Source organism: Bos indicus x Bos taurus, chromosome 4 (genome assembly GCF_003369695.1).
Source record: "Bos indicus x Bos taurus breed Angus x Brahman F1 hybrid chromosome 4, Bos_hybrid_MaternalHap_v2.0, whole genome shotgun sequence".
NCBI classification, from domain to species: domain Eukaryota; kingdom Metazoa; phylum Chordata; class Mammalia; order Artiodactyla; family Bovidae; genus Bos; species Bos indicus x Bos taurus.
In genome coordinates, this window is record NC_040079.1 from 64390487 (window position 1) to 64408253 (window position 17767).

Genomic DNA, 17767 nt, shown 5'->3' on the forward strand with positions numbered 1-17767 from the left:
TGAAAAACACTGCTTTAGTCCATACAACCCCCTCATATTTGATTTTGTGAAAAATGGTCCAGGTGTGAGTTCTAGAGTGATAGAGCAGTCAACAGAAAGAATTGTAATGAGAAAGAACCAAGATAGGTCAGAATTATTGCCTGGATATGAGAGGAGAACAAGTTTAAACTTGGCTGGTAGTAGATTGATGGGTACAGACACATACACAGACACACAGACACACATAGGGAGAGACAGAGATCAGACAAAGCATCCAGTTTTGACAGGCAGATAAGTTTAATTTTAGCAAAGGAGCATGAAGTAACAGCCAGCCATTCACATAACATCATTTATAAATGCTACTCTGTCTTGAACTGGAGTGTGGAGTCAGGGTCAGCCATCTGGAGTTGCCTGCCCAAAATGCAAGCCCCGGGGCCATCCTCTGAGGGGAGTAAAATGGAGAAAGGAATTTTCTAAGAAAGACAGACAAGAAGGCCAAAGTCTGAGACTTCAAGAATAAATGAACATTAAGGCATCAGAAGAGCAAGAAAAAAATTAAGAAGATAGAAAATGAGTAGCAGAGACGTATGAGGAAAACAGTCTAACGGTTATCAGTTCCTCCTTGAGGCTCCCTTGACAAAACCACCAGCCTCTCCCTAAAGCCACTGTAACAGCCTTGTAATTGGATCAAGTATCTTATCTTTTTTTTTTTTCGCTTTCATAGCAAATAAAAACATAAGTGAAAATTTATTTTATCCATACAATTACTCATTATAGTAAAAGATTTTTAAAAAGACAATGCATTCTCTTAAATAGAATAGCTGCCTTTCTTCTTTTCTCTTTTTTTTCCTTCCTGCCTTCTTTTATTTTTGAATTCTGTCATTTGAGTACAATGAGATGTAGGCAACCTTTATCAGGCCCAAGGATAGGAGGGGAACTTAGAGTGCTTTCATTCACATAAAAAACCACTATAGAAACTATTTTATGCCAATTTATTTAGAAAGATAAAACACATATACAGATTAGCAACTGCGAACATAATATAAAATCATGAAGTGCTCCTTCCTTATTTTGATTCTGTATTTTTATGGTAATGCTACTAATTTGAATTTTATTTTGATTCTACTTGAATTTTTTCCAGGCTACCAAATACAATAGATCATATTTCTTATTTACTATGAAATCCTTTATTTTGTCATTTAAGCCAGTGGTTCCCCCAACCTTTTTGGCACCAGGGACTGGTTTCATGGAAGACAATTTTTCCATGGACCAAGGACAGGTGGGATGGTTTCAGGATGATTATATTTTCCTTTTACACATTAACAAAATGAGACCCACCTTAACTTGTAAGTGACCTGCCCAGTGACCTCTAGTCTGTTTGCATTACAGCCAGAACTGGGATCCTTATCTCCTTGACTCCTCACTTAGTGCTCTTTTCATTATATCACATGGCCTTTCTTAGCCATAAATTTCTATCACATAGCAATGACACTGAGGAAAGAAACACTTCACTGTATGGTTTGCTGTTTATTATTTTAATAATGATCAAATTGGGCTTCCTAAGTGGCACAGTGGTAAAGAATCTGCCTACCAATACGTGAGATGAGGATTTGATCCCTGGGCTGGGAAGATCCTCTGGAGAAGGAAATGGCAACCCATTCCAGTATTCTTGCCTGGAAAATTCCATGGACAGAGAAGACTGGCAGGCTACAGTCTATGTGGTCACAAAGAGTTGGACACGACTGAGCACACACAGATAGTGATCAAATTAATATGCTTTCTTGTTAGCTATCATTACTATTGACCACTAACAATTAATAAATGTAGGGATCACTGGACAAGTAATGCTTAATTTCAATTATGAAAACAAAAAAATCATCTTGAAAATGAATATTCAAGAACATATAATTATTTTTCTTTTCACTTCATGTGCTCCCAATTATAGATTGCTTATTATAAAAGTACACAATGACTCTGGGCCTCTTCTCTAATAAGAGATTTGCTATCTTCTCTTCCTGGGTAGAAACCTTTCCTTCTACATTTAGATCTCAAGTGAAGTGAAGTGAAGTGAAGTCGCTCGGTCGTGCCTGACTCTTTGCGACCCCATGGACAGTAGCCTGCATCAAGCTTCTCCGTCCATGGGACTTTCTAGGCAAGAGTACTAGAGTGGGTTGCTGTTTCCTTCTCCAGGGAATCTTCCCAACCCAGGGATTGAACCCAGGTTTCCCGCATTGTAGACAGACGCTTTACCATCTGAGCCACCAGGGAAGTCTCAAACAATCTTTTATAAAACTAGACCTTGAGCACTTCTGGAACTATACAGTAACTATATACAGTAATTTCAACCATCCTCCTTTGTTTTTGGCCACACTGTGCACCATGCAGGATCTTTGTTCCCCAACCAGGGATTGAATCTGTGCCCCCTGCATTGGAAGCACAGAGTTCTAACCACTGGACCACAGGGAATTCTCCAATCCTCCATTTTTGAAAATATGGCTTCTTTAGAGACTCAAGATAACAGATTTATTATAAATATATTTGTGTACACATTTCTATTGAATTATCTAAAAATTAATATTTAAAAATCAACTTCTACTTCACACCTCTTAGCATGATTATCATCAAAAAGACCACAAATAACAAATGGTGGTGCTGATGTGCAGGAAAGGGAACCTTTGTACACTGTTGGTGGGAATGTAAACTGGTGTACCCACTATGGACAACAGTATGGACATTCCTCAAACAATTAAAAATAGAATTCCCATATGGTCCAGCAATTCCACTCCTGGGTATATATCTGAAGAAAATGAAGACATTAATTTGAAGATACCTGTACCCCAATGTTAATAGCTGCATCATTTATAATTGCCAAGATACAGAAGCAACTGAAATGTCCATCAACAGATGAATGGATAGAGAAGATACAGTGTATATATTTACTCATACATACACATATAGTTTTTCCAGGAGTCATGTACAGATGTGAGAGTTGGACCATAAAGAAGGCTGAACACTGAAGAATTGATACTTTGGAACTGTGATGCTGAAGAAGACTCTTGAGAATCCTTTGTACAGCAAGGAGATCAAACCAGTCAGTACTAAAGGAAATCAACCCTGAATGTTCATTGGAAGGATGGATGCTAAAGTTGAAGCTCCAACACTTTGGCTGCCTGATGTGAATCGCCGACTCATTGGAAAAGACCCTGATGCTGGGAAAGATTGAGGGCAGGAGGAGAAGGAGGCAGCAGAGGATGAGATGGTTAGATAGCATCACCAACTCAATGGACATGAATTTGAGCAAACTCCAGGAGATAGTAAAGGACAGGGAAGCCTGGTGTGTTGCAGTCTATGGAGTAGCAAAGAACTGGACACAACTTAGTCACTGAACAACACAATGGAATACTGCTCAGTCATAAAAAAATAATGTTAAAAATTCCAAAAGGCATTATTTGCAGTGGTAACAGTGTTAGAGTTAGTATTTTTCAGATATGCTGATCAACCGTTAATTGTAATGATGTTCATGAATTCATTTCTTGTTTAAAAACAGTTAAATTTTGGGAGAGGGAAATAAAAGCAAGTACTTTTCCTACCTGGGAAAGTGTCTTAGTATAGTGTCATGTCAACTTATTCATTAATCCCTTTTACAATTTTTGCCGAATCTATGTAACAACTACAGTGTTATTTAGTATTTTTCACCAAATTTGATTATTTTTTTTGTCTTTCATAAAAGCCAGATGTGTGTTAATACAGTTTCTATAGTCATAAAGTAAAAATCTAATATTAAAATATAACTTTAAAAGTTTCAGTTGGTGAATTAGCTGCGTGGTCACCCTTTGGGAAATATTGGTATAGGGAAAAGAGAATTGCTGTGGAATCAAGCCTGGTTTGGAATCCTGACACCATCACATATTTGCGTGAGCACTTACCTGATTCTGTTTCTGGATTATAAAACTGGAGCAATTAATACTGAAAGAGTTGATGTGTGCTTTAATTAAATGATTAAGTTTGTAAATTCCGCTCTCTCACCATCCGCAACCCGTCACAGGTCATCTCTGCAAGAAGTTACTTTCATTTTAGTGTCATAGTTCTTGGACAGTTCAGCTAGCTGCTTGGGGACCAAAATTGTCCCTTATGTTAATTGTATATTTATTAGAAATTAATCCAGTTTTGGTCCTTGTTGATAAACTCTTGTGCTTGGTTTTCTCATTTGGATTAAAAAAATTTGAAAAGACAAAAAAAAAAAAAGAAAATTTGCCATTTGCAAAAACATGGATAGATCTGAAGGGTATTTTGCTTAGTGAAATAAGTCAGAGAAAAACAGATATTGTATGTTATCACTTAAACATAAAATCTAAAAACTAAAACGAATGAATATAAGAAAACAGAAAAAGACAGATACAAAGCGCAAACTAATGGTTACCAGTGGAGAGAGGGAAGGGCAGAGGGACAAGATAGTGGTAGGGGATTTTAAGAGGTACAAACTACTATATATGAAATAAATAAGCTACAAGGATATACAGCTAATATAACTTTAAATGGAGTATAATATATAAAAATGCTGAATCACTGTATTATATACCTGAAACTAATATACTATTGTAAATCAACTATGTGTGTGTGTGAAAGTCACTCAGTCGTGTCTGACTCTTTGTGACTGCATGGACTATAGCCTGCCAGCTCCTTTGTCCAAGCACCTCTGTCCATGGAATTCTCCAGGCTAGAATACTGGAGTGGGTAGCCATTCCCTTCTCCAGGGGATCTTCCCAACCCAGGAATCAAACCCAGGTCTCCACATTGCAGGTGGATTCTTTACCAACTGAGCCACCAGGAAGGTTAATTCCAGGCTGGTTCAAAGGATATGAATATCTATTTGGCAACTGATAAGAACTGCCTTTTTTCTTATTGCAGTATAGTGTTATCAAAAAATGGCAAGATGTTGGATAGCACTGACATGCCCAGCATTATTTAAACATTTGTTTTTGAATAAATGATAGCAAATGTATGGGATGGAATATTATTTGGTTGTTAAAATATCCATTAAGCACTTAAATGTTAAACAAATGCTGGAAAACAAAATGGTAGGTATGCTCTATCACAGTTTTGTTAAACTTGTGAAAAGTGGCATGGAAAAGTGAGAATGGTTTTACCAAGGACAGCTGGTATGGATCATTTTGTTACTATACCATATCATTATTTCATGCTGTTTTGTAATTTTTTTAGTTAAAAAAGTAAAACATGACAAAGTGTAACAACCAGTTAATTTGGCTTAGAAGTTATAGGAAAAAATTATTTGTTACTTTGAAGTCACTTGTCATTCATTATATCAAACTGTGTAACTTTACTTCTCCAAGTAACTTCTCTCTCCAAGCATTAGTGTCTTCATCTATAAAATATGAGAGTACAGAGCTCTCAGACAATTAAAAAGTTAGCTCCCCAAGTGGTTGTTGTTTCTATTTCTGGAATGGCAACCTACTGTAGTATTCTTGCCTGGATAATCCTATGGACAGAGGAGCCTGGCAGGCTATAGCCCATGGGGTTGCAAAAAGTCAGACACAACTGAGCAACTGAGCACTCACGACCTTATTCACAGTGCTCAGCTGCCAATGATATTGTTGATATTTTTTAAAATGACTTTCATTGCTTCTTTGTACCTTTAGTGATACCTGAGCACTGAATTGATTTACTCTTTAGAAGTGGAAAGTCACAGGGCTCAAGTCAAAGTTCCAACACAACAGCAAGGTGAAAAATAGAGGAGTTACCTGATCCACTTGCCATGACTAAGGGTGAAAAGTAGAACCCTATTTGGGACTTTATTTGAGAGTTATCTTTGGAAACATAGAAAGATTTTGAGCTTCAGGTATTTTTTCTCTTTTTAAATTTTTGTCGATAAAGGCTTCTCATCCAAATGAAAATGAAATGTAGGCTTTGATATCACCTATGGTAGCCTAACCTAAGAACTAATGTGTTTACAACTGTCTTGTGATTACTTCACAGTGGATGTTTTTCAATGGATGACATTTAGAGTAAACATGAACTGCTTTCAGATAGAGTTCACACATTTGTGTGTAAAAACTCCCAACCTGCAATATTATTAAAAAGCAGTAACATTAGTTTCAATATCATACATTTATTAGCATATAGGCTTGTTTATTCAGTGCTACCATTTAATTTCTTCTTCAGGATTACTTAGGAAATAAATTCAATGCACAAATAATAAGTACTTACTGAAACTTCTAATAGCATAGACAAGATATGTTAGTATTTACAATGATAAAAGACACAATCTTGATTTCAAGAAATTTAAGATAAAGGTGACAAGGGCAGGGATGGATGTGAATGGGAGGGGTTGGTGGGGCTGGTGGTAGGTACAAAAGGGACAATAAGTATCTAAATAATCATAAAACAAGACTACAAGAAGTGCAGTAGTACAGGTATGAGCACTGAACTATGGACTCTGGAAGACAGATATTAACTCCTTTTGGGAAAGACTTCATGGAGAAGAGGACACTTATAAAGCAAATGAAATGTAAGCATGGAGGCATGGCAAGGCATTTGACTATGGTAATTCCAGCAGTATGAATAAAGAAATTGAGAAGGAAACAGAGGAGATCACCTTGTGTTTCAAAATAGTGGATTCTTTCTAAACTAAATTAGACATGTCATTAAACATGTACACACATGCAAGATTTTATAATGTTTCCAGTCATTCAGGTCAACTAACTACACTACATATTAAAACTTATTAAAATTATGTTCTGTAATTATAATTTAGATGTTCAAGAAAATGTTAAGACCTTGCAATGACTCCCAGAGCCGTCCTGGGCAAAATCTGAAAGGCTGGTAGCACTGTACTGAGGACAGTAAGGGCACACGCAAGTGAGAGGATGCCATGGTCCACTGTGTATTCTTGGCTGGGGCATCCCTTTAATATATTAGCTCAGTATCATGAATACATTGATTAAGTGAGCAGCAATTAATATTTGACAGGCATTGTACTTGAAAATAGGAATACAACAGTAAATTAATGATATAGTCCCTGTCCTGATGGGGTTGAGTTTGGTTGAGATAAGTAGAGATTCAAATACAGAGTGCCTGATGGATATGTAAAGAATGCTGTGTGAGCATACAGTGGGCTGCATAGTTTGGAGAGGATGGATCAGGGAAGACATCCTAAAGAAGTGCTGCTTAAGTCTAAGACATTAGGAATAAAGCAGATGAACCGGGAAAACTAGGCCAGGCAGAGTAAGGAATATGCAGACAAAGAGAATAGTGGTAAAGGTGGGTAGAAAGAGAGAGAGGAGAGGAACATACATGGTGCTTTCTGGGAAGGGAAAAGCTTTAATGTGGCTGAAAGCTAGAATGTAAAATAGACTGAGGGTCATGGTCCTAGAGGAGACTGGGAAAATAGGGGAGAAAATAGGGTACATTAATAGTGCTGAGGTTTAAGTAAGTGTTAAGTGCTGGTCGCTCAGTCGTGCCCGACTCTTTGTGACCCCATGGACTGCAGCCCATCAGGCTCCTGTGTCCATGAGATTTTCCAAGCAAGGATACTGGAGTGGGTTGCCATTTCCTTCTCCAGGGGATCTTCCCAACCCAGGGATTGAACCCGGGACTCCTGCACTGCAGGCAGATTCTTTACTGACTGAGCTACAAGGGAAGCCAAGATTCATTAAGGATTTCATAAAACTAAGAAATCTGCTAATGAGCTTTGAGTTGGTATGTAACAGGATCAGATCTGTGTTTTAAGAAGTTTACCATGGTTGTTGTGTTTAGAAAAGATTGCAGAGGGTTAAAATGGGAGGTCAGAAGACAAGAGGTTGCTGTGGATCTCATCCATATCATGATGGTGGTCTGAACTTGGGTAGGAGCCTTGAGGATGGAGAGAAGTGGGTGATTCTAGGCAGAGTTTGGAGGTGGGCTCCGTAAGACTTAAGAGATGGACTGGATGTGGGGTGTGAGGGAGAGGAAGGGGCCACACACCCTCTTGGATGTGTCTTGGCCACTGGGAAGATGTGTCTAATAGCTGAGTCTCCCCAGCAGTGCCATAGGGACTGAGAACATGAAATTTCAAGGTTGCTTGTTCCTGGATCCTGCCTAGTTGACTTCAGTTAGTGTGTGTGCTGTTTGCTGTGAGTGGGAGTGGCAGGGCTACCGTTTGTTTTTATTCTTCCTTCTTGAGACAATCCCTAATCATACTCGTTCAGTTCAGAAAATGAACTGCCCCCGCTTCACTAAATTGAAATCCAAAAATGTACCAAATGACTAGACTAGTTTTCACTGAGGAATTTGAAGAGGAACTCCTCCTCATGCTGCCATATGAAAATGGGTAATTACAGTATTTTTAACTCATTAGACCTTGTTGTTTTTGAAATTAGGAAAACTCTTTATATGGAGCAACACATTTCTATCATTAGGACGCCTTTTAGAGATTACTGATGGCTAATTTTATAGATGAAAAAATTGTGATTAAGTTATTGGCTCAAGGTCAATTGCCTGGTAGTTGATTAATTTCTTTCTACATTGTACTGATGATGTCTTAAAAAAATGTTGACTAAACAAGTGAAAGTGGGCACATGTCATCATAGGACCCATAAAATTGTTTTATGTAGGTTATCACAATGCCCTGGTAATTTCTGTGGCAAAATGAAAGAGCTGTTCTGACAAATCATCTGAAATGGAATGTTACAGTTTCTGGTCTTGGCCATCATGTTTGCTTCTAAATTATTTTGTTAAGTGATCTACATACATTTATCCAGAGCATAATTATCTTGATTAACATTGAGAAATATGGTATTTATAATTCCCATGTTTAACAAAGTACTTCATGATTAGCCCTTTAAAAATAAATTCTCTTGTATATAAAATTTCATAATTTTATTTCACATTATCAGGTGCCAATATTTCCAAAATTTTACTCACCCATATACAGTAGATTCAGTGCAAATATTTGTGAAAGGGGTATTGTGGCTTTCATACTACAAATCACATTTTAGCATTTTATAGCAGTCATATTTTTCTGGTCTGCCTTTTGTTTTTAGATGTTAAATGTATACTAGTTAATCACAGAAGCAATTCAGAAAAATGATGTTACTAAAAATTAGGAAAAATAAAATCTTAAATGTGCTATTCTGTACACATATTTATTGATTTGGGCGTATTCTCACCTAGGAATAAAAATTCTCTTTGGGGTTCATAAGTTAAAATAAGAGCTTCCTCCACACTCCCCATGTAGGAAACAAACATTAAACACATTTTATGGTGCTTATATATTTATGACTTCCAATGAGATATGTTAAGAATATTTTTCTTGATGGAATATGGACTAGATTTTCTATTTTCCTGAAAGACAGAGGCAAATTTCTTGCATCTCCTTAAATGATCTGGGCAGTTGCTAAGCTTTCATTATATCACTTAGAAAAGACCCATGGTTGAGCATGTTAGGAATTACTAAAGTGGATTCAATTTTCTTTTTTTCCTTTTTCTTTTTCTCAAGAGACTCAGGTACAGATAAGATGGCCCGAGGAAACTTTAGAGAAGCCAAATTTTCTTTTCTTTATAGATATCTTTGAGTTTTAGCAATTTGTAAGCTTATAATGATGAGAGAAACTATAATAAAGAAAACGGACTCAAAGAAAATGTCAAAATTAAAATATAAATGAACTGTTTAATAAGGGTTGTTTCTATAACTTCCTAAAGATACCCTCTTTATATATAAGCACAAAATTGAGGCTAGTAGTTTCCCACCCTCACCTTGTGTCTAGAAACTGTCCCCAAATATCAATTATAACAACATCCAGCATGCCAGGTCTTTAATAGTCCTTATTTCATGTATTCCTCACCTATCTATGAGGGAAGTAATATTTTTCCTCATTTAACCAGATAGGGAGGCAGAAATTTAAAAGAAATTGACTTGTCCAAGATCACATTTTAAGTGATGGAATCTGGCTATCTATTGAGATCGACTGGATTCCAGAGCTTGGGCTCTTAATCCCTATTGTGATACCACCAAAGAGGCTGATATGTGTTTCTGGGGAGAGATTGGTTTGGAGATTTGCTCCTATTCAGAGAATTCTCCCTTCATTATGTGCCACAGGCTAATATAGCTACACTTTTCTTACACTCAAAGTTGGACATGGCATTTGACAAACTTCTGCAGAGCTTAGAAAGACTAAGAGGGTGAAGGTGCATGTGACATGTAGCTACCGAGATTTCCTAGGCCTAGTTGGTTCCTTCACAGTTGGTATATTTGGTACAGTTTTTTTAAAAAGTTGCCATTTGCACTGGCAATGCTGAGACAAAGCATGGATACAGATCATTTTGTAAACTTCATCTGTACTCCTGCATTCTTGACTGAGCTTATCGGGTAAAAGTAATAATATACTATTTGATGGGTGAAAAGGGGAGGGTAAATGTGAGCGATCACAGGACCAAGGTCTCTGAGTAAAAATTCCTTGAATCGATGGTTTACCTGGTGCTTTTATCCCTCACTCTTTAAATATGCACCGAGGAGACTTGGACTTCCAGGAAGATGCACTAGGCCTCTTTTTTCCTATTTCTACTGCTGCTGCTGCTGCTAAGTCGCTTCATTCGTGTCCGACTCTATGCGACCTCATAGACGGCAGCCCACCAGGCTCCCCCGTCCCTGGGATTCTCCAGGCAAGAACACTGGAGTGGGTTGCCATTTCCTTCTCCAATGCATGAAAGTGAAAAGTGAAAGGGAAGTCACTCAGTCGTGTCCAACTCTTAGTGACCCCATGGACTGCAGCCTACCAGGCTCCTCCATCCATAGGAGTTTCCAGGCAAGAGTACTGGAGTGGGGTGCCATTGCCTTCTCCATTTCTACTGCTAAATATAGCTAAAAATCTCAGATATTATTTATAAAATGTATATACAATTTGGAAGAAGGCAGACTAACTAGCGACCTCAGGAACAGAAAATATGGTATGAATTCTCTAGATTTTCTTTTTGTCTCATAGATCTCTGAGTAGGACTGGAAAAGCTGGTGACCCAGAAATGTCACGTGCTTAGACATGGCCATGGGCCACTGGAGACTATGCAGGGAGCCTGAACTTCTTCTCCCTCCTAGTAAGCACAAGGTACCCTATCTGCAGGGTCAGTGGATGGCAAGCAAGGAACAGTAAAGAGGTTCCCCTAGGACTTTTACCTCTGTCTGGCAGTTATAAGGCAGAATCCCAGAAGGAAAGAAGTAGATATGGTTGACAGAGCATTTGAAAAAATAATGGCTAAAAATCACCTAAATTTGGGTAAAAGACACAAATCTGTAGGTTCAAGTTGAGTGAATCTCAAACAGGATAAACCCAAAGATATTTATGCCAAGACATATACATCACCTTTTAAAAACTACGAAAGGAGAAAAAAACAATTTGAAAGCACCAGAGAGAAATGATACAGGAGAGGCACTGATTTTTGGCATTGGATGAATGGGTCGGCAACCAGCATTTCTTGCTGATTTTAGCTATTAGTCTTTTTAACTTGACTCAAACAAGCTAATATGTACAGAGCATTTACTAGATGTCTACAAATTATGCTGGGCACCCAGGGGACATCTGCTAATCCCATTCTTCCTGTAATTGCTCCACAGCAGGTATTACCCTCAGAGCAAGTGAAAGAATCTCAGAATTATAAGGAAACTAGAAAAAAAAAAAAAAAGGAAACAGCAAATTTTGTAATTTGGGATTTCTAGATGAGCTTCAGCTCTGTGAACTCCCTGAAATTAATCAAAAGATGCCAGCATGTATATGCATTTTTCTAGGGAAACGACCATGGCTTTCATCAGATTCTTAAGACAGCTGGTGGCTCACAAAACCTTTAGAGACCATAAGAGTTTCTGCTCTTTTCAAGAAAAATCATATACTCCAACCTAGATAGAAAGAACTAGAGAAGGTATTTCTCATCATATACATCAGAATTACTGAAAGTCGCCTCACAATTCTCTATTATTAAGGAGAAAATAGAAAAATGGCAGTTTCTAATTCCTTTTAGGCACTTGTAGAAACACAGGCTCATTAAAGAATGTTTGCCTATAACCTTATTTTGAACATTAAAAAAATACTATCTGTTGGTGACTAAATAACCAATGCACTGTGATTTAAAATGTATTTTAAGACTTTCCAGGTGGCTCAGTGGTAAAGAATACACTTGCCAAAGCAGGAGACATGGATTCGATTCCTGGGTTGGGAAGATCCTCCTGGAAGAGAAAATGACAACCTACTCCAGTATTCTTGTCTGGAGAATCCCATGGACAGAGGAGCCTGGAGGGCAACAGTGCATGGGGTCAGAGTAGGGCATGACTGATGGTCTCTGTCCAATGCTAAGTCATGTCTGATTCTTTGCCACCCCAGGGACTATAGCCCCTGAGGCTCCTCTGTTCATGGGATTTCCCAGGCAAGAATACTAGGGTGGGTTGTCATTTCTTTCTCCAGGGGATCTTTCTGACCCAGGGATCAAACCTGAGTCTCCTGCACTAGCAGATGGATTCTTTACCGCTGAGCCACCAGGGAAACCCAGCCTGGCGGGCTATAGTCCATGGGGTCCCAGACTCAGATATGACTGAGCATGCACACAAGCAAGCATTAGGTTTCCTCTACCTTTAAAGCTGTTTTATGAACTGTCTTATGCCACTTGAGCCTCTAGTAAAGATAAAAACAGGCTTTCCTGTACTTTAGGTAGGATTTCTTCCAATGACAATGGAAAAGTTCAGACATACAAGGATACAGCAACAGCCTCTTTACCTCAGTACCAGTAGGCTGGTATAGGTATACCAGTAGGCTGGTATGTAAGAGCTAGGACAAACTGTCCCACAAGCTGCATTTCTTTTTCCATCTTAAAAAAAAAAAGACATGCAAAAAAGTTCTGTTGTAAATCAACTGAACTCCAATAAAAATTAAAAAAAATTTCTATTACTCAATGTATAACAGCCAATTTATCAGATAAAAGACTGTTTTCTTTGGTGGGAAAAACAAAACAGCTATGACAAAAACAGATCCATGTGGTTTCTGTCTTCAGTGTGTGGCTGTCCCTCATTCTTTGTATCCCCCACCAAATCCTTCATGCAAGCCAGGTCAGCTCATACCTGGAGAAATGCATACAAAGGATTTTAGATTGTTATTGCCTGTTTTCTGATCAAAATTAAGGCTCCCAATGTTACCTGGAGAGCTAGAGATTGGATAATGCATTAGTTTAGGAAAAAAATGTGACCACCTTTCATTAAGACCCCAGAGCAGTTTGATTTACTCATACAATTCTATGTTGGCTGTATCTACAGTCAAAGGAATCACTGTGGTCCCTTGTTAAACAAAGAATTCCATACCGCAACCTACAATGCAACCAGGAGAGGAACCTGGGAATCTAACGGTTTTTATCAACTTGTTTGATCCTTGCATTCAAACAAGTTAAAGCAATCTTCTTAAACTTGAATGTGTATAAAGTTATGCTGGGTTCTTGAAACAAAAGCAGATTCTGATTCAATTGGTTGGGGGTGGGGTGGAGGGGGCCTAAGACTGCAGTTTTAACAAGTCCTAAGGTGATACTGCTGCTGCCGAGGACACTTTAAGTAGCAAGGAAGAGTGTGCCTCATGTGGCTTGTGTGTAAATCAGTACATGCCATAATAACATTTGCCTTCTGCATCTGTGGATTCTCTACCAGGGGCCTCTTCCCTACCTTGATGCTGCCCATTTCTCATTTTTCACTGATTATATCTCTAAAAGCTGGAGTCATCAGTTAAGATAAGGCATCTACTCGTCTCCACTTAGTTCATAAAAACTTCACAGAGATAAAAACAGTCTGAAATAAACAGAAATGGACACCACAAATTAACTTACATAATAGGTTTATACTTAACATAGTATTTCTCACCATGGAGATGTTACTTAATTAATATAAACATTTTTTGTTTTTGTTAAACAATAAATCTCTTCTCCATTTCAATGTCAATATAAAGTATTTTTTTTACATTAAATCTTCTCTCCATTTCAATGTTAGATACATTGAATACATTTTCTGAACTTTTTCCCACACAGAGATAAGTTTTAATTTCTGACCAACTGTATTTAATGTCTAGGTACAGTACTAACTTGGAGATAACAAAACAAAAATCCAATAAAAATATGGAGAAAAATTCCTCAATGATGCAGGAGGCAGTGATTATAACTGAACAGTGGCAATTTCCTAGGATTCTGGGCAAGAGTTTCTTTCTTCCTACTGAGAATTCTGAAACTATGAAATATTACTTATGCAAATTTCAGCAAATGCAAATTACAGATGGCATTTTCCAGTGCATTATCTGTTGTGACAAAAACATGTTGTTTTACCTTTAACACAGTATATCAATTTGTTCCTTTTTATAGGAAAATACCCAATAAATTGAAACTTCTCTATTAACTGTTTCTTGGGAACTTTCAGACACCAAAGCTCAGTTCTGAAACTCAATAGCACAAAGGTTTTCAGAGGAAGGTTTGATTCAGGAGGCCCTTCAAAGTCATATCTGTCCATTTCTTTTTCGTGCATACACCCCCAAACAAGCACAAATGCCTGTAATACTGAGAATCACACCTAACAAGAGAGCAATTGCATCTCCGGCTTCTACTGCTTCAACAACAGGCAGCACCAAAAGCAATGAAAAGAGGACTAGGAACAACTGTGTTGAAACTGAGATCATGATGTGGCTGGTTCTTGAAGGATGATCTCTATAAATTAAAACATGGAAAAAAAAGGAATCATTAAAAATTCCAACCTTTTCACATGACAATATGAATACATGATAAGTAACAGTTCATGCAACCTTTTCAATTAGGGCCTATAAATTATATTCAGACTCATCTCATTTTATGGTGAAAGAACCTTTGGGAAGTAAATGGTAATTAAAGATAGTCATTTGAGGCTCATCTCCCTTTCTCATGATAATTTCCTGACTCCAGCGATTTTTCCACACTGTATAAGGCCAACACTATGGGTATCAACAAAACAGAAATTGAACAGTAGAACATAAGAAAGATAGATGATGATGCACAAGACAGTAACTTGGAAATTGTCCTAGAGAGTGAAAATTATATTTTCTTAGGACCTCTCCCATCCAGGAAATGCAGACAAATCTAGCAAAGTCAAACAACATATAGCTGTGAAGTCGTGGGGAAATAGTTAAGACTTACCAAAGAAAGCGGTACTGAATTCTATCTGACTCCCTTCCAGCAGCTCCGGATGCAGAGGCTAAGAGATTCCACGTGACAGCGCCTACTATCAGAGGGGCGTAGCAGGATTTAAAAATTACACATTATTAATTATTATTATTTTAAAGAGGCATCTAGAGTCAGCGCAGAGCGGGGAGGTTGTATGGAAGGGAGAAGAATGGGTAAAAACTAAAGACAAACAGTTTGTTCAAACGGGAACTAGATTTAAAAGTTCGTTTGTTCGCCTATAAAGAAAAAGCTAAAAAAAAAAAAAAAAGAAAAAGTCAACCGAAAACCAAGTTCGTCCCAGGACTTGAAAGTAAGACTTTAAAAAGAATCCCTGCTTTGGCCCGGCAAGGTGCAAATTTGCCCCGTTTGACAAATACACTGGGCAAGCTAAGGAGCCTTCGGAGACAAGCTCGTACATTACCTTCAAGGAAGCAGCCATTACAGAAATGGTGAGCAGGGCGATGTCTCCAAACTACATTTCCCACAATCCCCGGTGCCCACAACTCCCAGGGTTCTCCGGCGCGCTTCCATGTAACTGGCTGTGGGATGACGGTCCGGCTGTACCGGTGACGCGAAGAGGCGAGCTCCAGGGTTTCCTCACGTGGCCAAGCCTGTTACTGGTAAAGTGGTGTTGTGTATTTGTACGGAAGCTCACTGAAAAAAAAGGTCAAAAAATGACAGCAAGTGTTTTTCTTTTATTTTTTAATGCTGTTAAAGGTTTCAAGACACACAAGAATTTTTGTCCTTTGACTGAAATGCATGCACCTCAGTCTGAAGAGATCATTGGAACAAAGCGGAAAATCTCTCAGATACATTTAAACTAGCAGCTTCTAACATTTTTGAAGGAGGGAATCCTTTGACACCATCTTTTAAATGTCTTATGACATTTGTTAATTCTTTTTAAGCAGTGGGGGAAAATATGATTAATAAGACGTTTTGGAAAGTGTTTAATACGTTTGTAGGGAAAAACAGGAAGTTTAAGGAAAAACAAGTTAACATTCTTTAGATCTCGGATTCAGGTTCTAGAGTTCTGAGTTTCCTCATTCCGGAGTGCAGTGTATGGTACACTTTAGAGACTTCTTACTCATGTGTTTGTGATACCCACCCTAAATATCCCCAAATATGGAAAGTTGTAAATTATTACTTTTAAGTCATAAGGATAAATTATTTGCATAAGAACCCTTCCTGAACGGCTTTCTTGCAATCTAATCTATGAAATCCTTACTGAACCTTTCTAGTCATCCAGTCTTCTGAACTCTCATTTACTGACTGCTGCTAAGTCACTTCAGTCGTGTCTGACTCTCTGTTACCCCATAGACGGCAGCCCACCAGGCTCCCCCGTCCCTGGGATTCTCCAGGCAAGAACACTGGAGTGGGTTGCATTTCCTTCTCCAATGCATGAAAGTGAAAAGTGAAAGTGAAGTCACTCAGTCGTGTCCGACTCCTAGCGACCCTATGGACTGCAGCCTACCAGGCGCCTCTGTCCATGGGATTTGCCAGGCAAGAGTACTGGAGTGGGTTGCCATTGCCTTCTCCCCTCATTTACTGACTAGAAAATTTATTTGGCACCCAGGAAATTATCAGTTATTAATGATGTGGCTTAGTCCCTCTGATTCAGTCTCTCAGACACAGAAGGTATATTTCAGTTCGGTGCCTGTAATTGGCATGCATTTTTTTTTTTTTTTTTACTATTGGTCATCTTTTTTCTTACACTTTACTAATCTGTGGACTGACAGCAATGCTTTATATTGCTAGCTTCTAACACACACACAGCAGGTGCTCAGAAATGTTGGTTGATAACAATTATTTGAATAAATAAATGTGCCATCTGGATTCCATGAGAGACAAAGCAGTGTCAAATAAACCAAAGCAAGGTGTCTTGCGAATTGGAAGTCTGTGAATAATTACGCAATAAAGTCAGCATTGCTTCTCTAAACTTGATTATTTTTTTAAAAACTTGACTATTTTAACAAATTCTGTCTTTGACTTATTTTCCTTGAGCCCCTAGTTTTGTACTTTTCTAATTAGTTATATTTGAAATAGGAGCTATTTTAAAATATTCTCTAGTATTCTAGTGTGAACAATTTGGGGATTTAATTTTTCCATATATGTTTATTCAGTTAGCTGAAGTCAGCAGAGACCACAACAAATTTAGTATTATTGCAGACTTGTTTCTAGGTGTGTCAGCATTGAAAATAATGGACTAATTTTAACTTTGAAGAGTCTGTAGGTGGTAAAATGCTTTTTCTTTAAATTATGTTAAGAGATCACTTGGCCTATCTGAAAAAGAGTGGCAGAAGTTTGTGCAGGGATGTTTTGGACCCGTGTAGTTTCAAAATAAAATTGGTTAACTTTTTTAACCAGCATCTCCCCTAATCAGGCAATTTAACAAAGGTGTTGCTATATATGCTTTTGTCTACCTTATCACAACCCTAATTTCCAAGTAGAATGGTATCCTAGTTCTCAGTTTTCTTTTCTTACTCCCCTAACTAGAGGTTTAAAAATAAATCAGATTATTTATTCCTTGCTTAAAGTTCTCCAGTTCCATCACAACAAGCATAAGTCCACACTCCTTATTAAGACTCCACAATAT

General features: G+C 38.0%; 1 protein-coding gene across 3 annotated transcripts; it reads right to left on the reverse strand.

The window, feature by feature from the left end:
- Positions 1–254: 254 nt before the first annotated feature.
- SMIM30 (small integral membrane protein 30) lies at positions 255–15690 on the reverse strand. 3 transcript variants are annotated; one of them, XR_003510773.1, is made up of 4 exons: positions 15596–15690; positions 15148–15232; positions 13661–14685; positions 255–421 (listed from the first exon to the last, which is right to left on the reverse strand). XR_003510773.1 is itself a non-coding variant. In XM_027539575.1 (3 exons), exon 3 carries the CDS (start codon positions 14655–14657, stop codon positions 14478–14480), a length of 180 nt encoding a protein of 59 aa, XP_027395376.1. In that variant the 5' UTR covers positions 14658–14685; positions 15148–15232; positions 15596–15690; the 3' UTR covers positions 13813–14477. The 3 variants fall into 3 exon arrangements, 1 of the variants encoding a protein (XP_027395376.1); XR_003510774.1 differs by lacking the exon at positions 255–421 and having other exon boundaries at positions 13813–14685; positions 15148–15229; positions 15596–15674; XM_027539575.1 differs by lacking the exon at positions 255–421 and having other exon boundaries at positions 13813–14685.
- Between the last annotated feature and the right edge of the window lie 2077 nt (positions 15691–17767).

Coding starts and splice junctions, on each gene's coding strand:
- SMIM30 (XM_027539575.1), bottom strand. CDS start 14,657: ATGATCTCAGTTTCAACACAGTTGTTCCTAGTCCTCTTTTCATTGCTT.